This window comes from Cyprinus carpio, chromosome A3, assembly GCF_018340385.1.
Source record: "Cyprinus carpio isolate SPL01 chromosome A3, ASM1834038v1, whole genome shotgun sequence".
NCBI lineage: Eukaryota > Metazoa > Chordata > Actinopteri > Cypriniformes > Cyprinidae > Cyprinus > Cyprinus carpio.
Genome location: NC_056574.1, coordinates 3,135,364 through 3,142,546, shown reverse-complemented (window position 1 = coordinate 3,142,546; position 7,183 = coordinate 3,135,364). Strand labels below are relative to the sequence as shown.

The 7,183-nt window shown below is 39.5% G+C and overlaps 1 protein-coding gene across 1 annotated transcript; it reads left to right on the top strand.

The window, feature by feature from the left end:
* Positions 1-474: 474 nt before the first annotated feature.
* On the top strand, positions 475-6,451 carry kdelr3 (KDEL endoplasmic reticulum protein retention receptor 3). The gene is made up of 6 exons (XM_019078243.2): positions 475-627; positions 740-897; positions 3,496-3,596; positions 4,677-4,835; positions 4,911-5,163; positions 5,328-6,451. Exons 2-6 carry the CDS (start codon positions 807-809, stop codon positions 5,369-5,371), a joined length of 648 nt encoding a protein of 215 aa, XP_018933788.1. The 5' UTR covers positions 475-627; positions 740-806; the 3' UTR covers positions 5,372-6,451.
* Positions 6,452-7,183: the final 732 nt, after the last annotated feature.

Here is a 7,183-nt window from a genome sequence, read left to right as displayed (position 1 = left end):
GAGGATCCAGTACTGAATTTGAACGGTGAGTAAATGATAGGCTACAGTGAAATCTGCTTTTTCACATGAATTTGCAGCACTCTCATAGAGTCATTCCAGCAGATCTGTAGAAATGTTATCATAATTCACTAACAGACATGTAACTTCTCAATATTTTAATATAGATTAGCGATTTTGAGAGCACAGACACCACTTGGTAGGGGTTTTTTTTTTTTTTTTTTTTTTTTTTTTTTTAGCTGAAGCGTTTCCCCTTTAAATGCGCGCGCCGCAGGGTCTGAGGAAACCGGTTGTGGCTAGAAGGGATACAGCAAAAACCGGAAGCTAACAATAAATTTAATTTTCTACCTGTTAGATTGTGTTTTATTAACAAATACACCTACCCCAACCCTAAACATACCCCTTACAATAACGAAAAAAATGTAATTATTGTTGTACAGTGTGAGAAAAAATACTGTACATTGATGTGCGCATGCCCAGTAATTTTTGCTGTATCCCTTCTAGCCTTAACCGAGAAAACCCGGATCCTGGTCGCGCGGACCGTCAGCCACGTCACCGATCAGCGGCGCGAGCGCACAGTCCAGCGTAGACCAGCAGAGAGTTGCAGTACATTTTCACGGATACTATTTGGTATGTCTATTAAATTAATACGAGATTTATGCTTTGAAAACCGGATGACGTGCACTCGCTGAGCAGCAGAAAGAAAGAGTATTTTTTTTATTTATCATTATTATTTCTGCAGGACGAACATCTGATCTGAGATCAGCTTCAAAACTCTTTAAATCCAGCGCTGATTACTGATCGATAACATGAATATCTTCCGACTGTCTGGAGATGTTTGTCATCTGGTCGCCATCATTATTCTGTTCCTGAAGATCTGGAGATCCAAATCATGCGCAGGTACATGCAGAAACACATACACCAGAGTGATTAAAAAACAGCAGATTTCATGCTGTTTATTACTGAGTGTTACTGTGCGCACTGGTGATCGGACCGGAATAAAGAACGACAATGTGAAAGTAGAACCGGAGCGGATCTTTTTTAGAATTGATTCACATATTCACATACGCTTGAAACATTTTAAACGCGCGACTGTCAGGCTGTAAATGATGTTAGGCGTTTTGCTCAGTGTCGGGGGGGGCCAAGTGTAGTTTTCATTGAGTTTACGTGGCAGCTGATACTACCTGTGTTACCCACCTACCCAAGCATGTCTGTAAAGTCCGAGTAAAGCGATTTTAAAATGTGTTCTGAGTTTGTCACAAAACAGAAAAAAAAGTTTTTTAACCACCCAGCCATATTTGAATGATTAAAAAAAGCCAAGTAAATAAAATAAGTTATCAAACTCTTTGGACTCTGCTCTCAAACGCTGGGGGCGTGTCCGTTCGCGGCGCTGAAACCACGCCCACTCGCGGGAAAGCTGTCGTCTCTCTCAACCGTCAAATACCGCTACAAACCTGAATGAATTCTTCATATCATCGTTTTAAGGAAATAAAAATAATGAGACCGAGCTGTTTTGTATATTGTTGCAACCAGGTAATATGCATTTTGTGTAAGGAATATATAGCTAGCTAACATAAGGTCAGCGCCTCACTGCAGCTGCCGTTAGACGCATCCTGGTTGCTATAGAACAGTCAGCGTTCTGATGGTGCGTTTCAAGTCATGTCGGATACATCGTATTTACGAGATAAACGCACATGACCGCCTCCACAAAGTCGTAATTACGAGTGGGAAACTTGGAACTTTCTTTAAGCTCCGAGTTGGGGGCGTGTCAATGAGAAACATGACAGAATCAATGGATCGATGGATACAACGTCTGTTGTTGACGGTATTTTTTTTAGTTGAAATTGATAGACAGGATTGCAATATAACCATTAATATTTTTTTATGCATACAGATTAAAGTGGCTTCATAAATTCTAAAAAAAAAAAAATTTAAAACGCAAAACGCACCTGATGCAAATTCTTTGTTTTTCATTTTCTTTAAGCAGAGTTAACAAACCCTGTTGTATTTTCTTGTAATTTATTAAAAGAAGGTACACCGCCATCTTGTGTCGACTAAACTGACTTGAACGCACCCGACGTCGTAATTTCGACTCGTCAACTCGTAAGTACGAACTTCCCAGGAGGACTTGAACGCAGCATGAGACGTGCGCTCAGGACTGCGCATGCGCACTGGCTGATCTAGCCTGAATAATAAGCTTTTTATAACGCTATTTGAACAAAATAAACAACATTTATGAAACAGATGTTAGATTTCTTTGTTGATTTCAAATATGAAATTTAATCGCAAGCCTAGTGAACAGTTTTGTAGAATTTGATGTTCCCCATTCAAAGAGATAGGAGTTGCACTTGGATGCCCGAGAGACGTTTCAAAGATGGCCGCTGAGTGAAATGACTTGTCTTAAAAGGACTTTGCTAATACACATTAGTTAATAGTTGCGTTCAACTTCACGCAGCACTGCGCAGACCTATCGCAATCTGACTTGAAGCAGTGCATGCCGTTAGAGATTTTGTCCGACTTGAGACCGCTTCGACGCCACATGACTATCATGTGTGGGATCAAAGTACCGCGAGAGCGTTTCGAGAGCAGCCGGCTGACTCAGCCGCCACAGTTTCTCCAGAGCGACTGCACGAGCGCTGATGACGACACCGCTGTTTCACGATTGGCCAGATTCACCGCATGACAACGATCGCGTGTGTTTCGGGTTTATTCTAACCTTTTCAATTCCAATAATGGCCACAGAATTGTGTTTTTAGAACGGTAAAAGCTTTTTTACTGTAGTCGCACTGTTAGATTGAGCCACGTTTATCATACAACACTGATAAAGCATATATACCCCCACTCTATTAGTATTTAAATAGTATATGATTATGTTGAACTTTATTCTTGAAAAGATGGCGCTGTATTAAGCTGTATAAAAACAGTGTTTCTGTTACTCAAGAAAATGTTTCTGAAATGTCTGTGTATTTGACAAATATTGCATTTAATTCACTTCATCTGTGATAAAGTATGCAAACACCGCATGAGTGTCACGGGAGCAGAAAGTGTCCGGCTTGATGAGTCTGTTTTCAACTCCGCCCCCGACTGCGAGCGGCTGCTCTCGTTGATCGCCGTCTGTAGCCGTGCTTCAGGTCGAACGCACCTATTATGGTGTTAGGGGCGGGGCCACGCTCGATGGCTCCATTGCTTCATAGAGCCACGGTTTTAGCCCTGCCAAAAAAATCCTGAACACATAATTGTCTTAAAAAACTGTTTAACGGTTTAACTCCACAATTCATTAAAACATACTTCAGAGTCTTTGTAAAGTGTTTCGGGAATACATTTCTAACATTTATAATGTGTTTAGAAACAGTTCTCAGAATTCTCTTTACTTGGACTTTAAGGTTCTTCAGGACTTCTTTGGATTCTTTGAGGAACTCAAGATCCTCTTTTCGACATTTATGAGTCTGTTGTGTCCTATTCTGTTCTGTTCTGAAGTTTGTTTTGTGTGTGTTTCAGGTATTTCTGGGAAGTCTCAGGTGTTGTTCGCTCTGGTCTTCACCACCAGATATCTGGACCTGTTCACATCCTTCATCTCCGTCTACAACACCATCATGAAGGTACAGACCATGAAAGCCCATTTTCACCATATAAGAAAAAATTTTAAATTCTGCTTTAGTAAATGATCATAATTATTTACATAAAAGTCATAATTATGATATAAAAGGTTAAAATTATGAGATACTAAGCCAAAACTATTACATACAACTCTGTTGAAATTATGAGATAAAAAAATAAAAATTTAGAGTCATAATTATGATAAAAAAATGACATTAAATTACGACCAAGTCATAATTATGAAATAAAAAGTCAAAACTATCACATACTAAATCATAATTATGAGATTAAAAAGAAGAAATTGAGATTAAGCCATAATTATGACAAAAACAATGTCAACACTGAGATAAAATGTCATAATTATGATAAAAAGCCAAAAATTAATAAAATACTAAATCAAAAATTATGACATTGTCATAATTATGAGATTAAAAAGTTGAAACTAAAAATAGTCATTATCACAAACCAATGAGAAATGTAAAAAAACTAGGGAGACCATAATTTATTTTTATTATGACTTGTCATGATTTTTAAAAAATATCTCACAATTATGACTTGGTATCTCAATTTTGACATTTTATCTCATAATAATGACTTTTTGTTAGTTTAAACTTTGAACATCATAATTGACTATCTCATTATTATAACTTGGTGTCTCATATTTTTTTTATTTTAATGACATAATTATGATGTTTTATCTCATAAATATGACTTAGTATCTCATAGTTTATGTCATAGCTATGATCTACCACAGCACCTTTTTTGTTGATCTTGAAACTGTTGTGATTGCTCAGTAGATGTTTGCACTGAATTGTTGTCATAGTCCACCCATTGAAATCATCTATTTTTATTTGTTTAAACTCATGCAAAACTCACAGCAAATCTGTAGGACATAATGTGCATGACAAACCCACAGCTAGTTTCCTGAAACTGCCAAACCACAAACACTCAAACTACGTTCCTGCTGCTCAACTGGTAGAACGGTGCTTGCAACACCAGGTTGTGGGTTTGAATCCCAGGGAAAGTCACTGGGGATGGAAGCTGTCTGACAGATGTGTGATTGTGATCTGTCTGTCTCTCAGGTGGTGTATCTGGTCCTGGCGTACGCCACCGTCAGCCTCATCTACTACCGCTTCAGGAACTCATACGACTCTGAGAGCGACTCGTTCCGTGTGGAGTTCCTGCTGGTGCCGGTGGCCGGTCTGTCATTCCTGGAGAACTACGCCTTCACACCGCTGGAGGTCAGAGCTCAACACGGAGCTCTTTAGATGTTAAGAGATGAAACATTGTCATGACAGATCTCTTTGTTTGTGCAGATACTGTGGACATTCTCCATCTATCTGGAGTCAGTGGCCATCCTGCCGCAGCTCTTCATGATCACGAAGACGGGCGAGGCCGAGTCCATCACCACACACTACCTGTTCTTCCTGGGCCTGTACCGCACACTGTACCTCGCTAACTGGGTGTGGCGCTATCATGTGGAGGGATTCTTCGACCAGATCGCCGTGGTGTCTGGCGTCGTCCAGACCATCTTCTACTGTGACTTCTTCTATCTATACTTCACCAGAGGTCAGCAGACATCTCACAACTTTGATCTTATCTCTGTTTTCATGACATGATCAGAAAATGAATTAGAAGAGGATTTATTGATCAATGTTATTTCTTTGTATTTCGTTTTATCTATCTATCTATCTATCTATCTATCTATCTATCTATCTATCTATCGTCTGCAGTGCTGAGAGGAAGTGGAAAGATGAGTTTGCCAATGCCGGTGTGAGTCATTGGATCAGGCCCCGCCCTCCATTAGGCCACACCCAGTTGTGACATCATCACCGGCCGCCGCTGTAGTTCTTGTGTTTGAGCTGCATGTGTGGCTGGTGTAATCGTGCCTTACACTGATCAGATCTGCTGGACGTGTCTCGTCTTTGATGCCTTAATGTATTTCTGTTCATAAAGACAATGGTTTGTTTATATATATATGTGTATGTGTATGTGAGAGAAACACTCCACATTCTGTATTTCGTAGTTTGCATTTCTCGTTTATTCTCATAGTCTTTTTTTTCTGTAGTACATGATCTTTATTTTTTATTTTATGTAGGGTGACCATGACATGCCATTTTTCCCCGGAAACGTCCTGGACAGGATTTCTGTATTGCCTAAAATTTCCAGGTTTTGGCTTTTTTTGCGCTGCACAGACCGATCGTTGTATGACATCAAAGTACTGTGAGAGCTATAGAGAGCAGACGCTTCTTATGCTTTCGAATCGTTCTCATGGTAATTTGATGTTACGCACTAATCGGTCTGTGCAGCACATCTTCAAACTGAACACACTTAATATGTACGTGATTTTGCATTGCTTTGGACATTCACGGTAGATCCCACCTTCTCACACGCCACGACTGGTCAATTATGTACAATGCCTGCATGTTATTGGTCAAACTACTTTTCAATCATTACCTTCAGCAAGTATTGAAAACAGGAAAACTTTGAGAATATTTTAGGCAACATATAAACCCTGGCCAGGATGTGTCCAAGAAAAATGGCACGTATGGTCACCCTAGTTTATGACCAACTACAAATTGTTTTTCATTCTGTAAAGGGACGTTTCATTGGGATCTTTAAATATTTTTGTGCCAGTGTACCCGTGAAGAACATGAATGTTTGTATAAACCACATTTCAGTCTAAGTATGACATTTAACAGATGTCTGGCAATAGCATAGTGGTTTTTTTAATGAAGATGGGCAGTTTATGTGCCCTGGTTTTTATAAAGCATGCCAATAAAGAGTTTCTGTCTCTGCAGAGCAAACGCTTGTGTTCATGAGAGTGAATGAGCACAGAAACACACACTCCAGTCCATCTGTGTGTCATGGCTCTTTATTTCCTCATTCCTTATTAATTCATCAAGTGAATCAGACATTTGTGATAATTAAACAGACGTTATCATTCAAGCAGCCATAAATCAAGTTAAAAAAAGATTTTGTGTTTTTAACACAATTAAAGGGGTCATAGGATGCGATTTAAAATTTTCCTTTCTCTTTGGAGTGTTACAAGCTCTTGGTTCATAAAGAAGATCTGTGACGTTGCAAAGACTAAAGTCTCAAATCCAAAGAGATATTCTTTATCAAAGATAAGACTCCGCCCCCCTAAATCGGCTCATTCTAACACGCCCCCACAGTACGTCACTATGTGGAAATATTTGCGTAATGCTGCCCAAATGTTCACGCAAAGAAAGAAGGCGTGGTTTCATTAACCGCAGTTAGTGTTGAAGCAGCCATGTCATGTATCTAGGAGCAAGCAAAAGCACTTTATTTGGCCTTCTGAAAGTAGATGCATTGTTAGGAATCTTTAAGTGTACTTACAACAGAACAGCAACGCATTTTATGGACGACCGTTTCGGTAACCTAGGAGAGGAGGTAAATCTGACTTTGCTATGACAATCTGACTTTGCTACGACAATCTGGCGCTTCTGAATCAGTTACTGTAAGTATGTTTTGTTATTAGTTTAAGTATTTGCTGTTGACTGTTCAAATGCGGAGTTTTGTGCGTCGTGTGTGTGTGTGTGTGTGTGTGCGCGTATGCGAGTATGAG

Bases quoted from the DNA above. Each gene is read 5' to 3' on its own strand.
- kdelr3 (XM_019078243.2), top strand. From the start codon at position 807: ATGAATATCTTCCGACTGTCTGGAGATGTTTGTCATCTGGTCGCCATC. The intron at 898-3,495 runs GTACATGCAGAA...TGTGTGTTTCAG, and splicing joins GAGATCCAAATCATGCGCAG to GTATTTCTGGGAAGTCTCAG. The intron at 4,836-4,910 runs GTCAGAGCTCAA...TTGTTTGTGCAG, and splicing joins ACGCCTTCACACCGCTGGAG to ATACTGTGGACATTCTCCAT.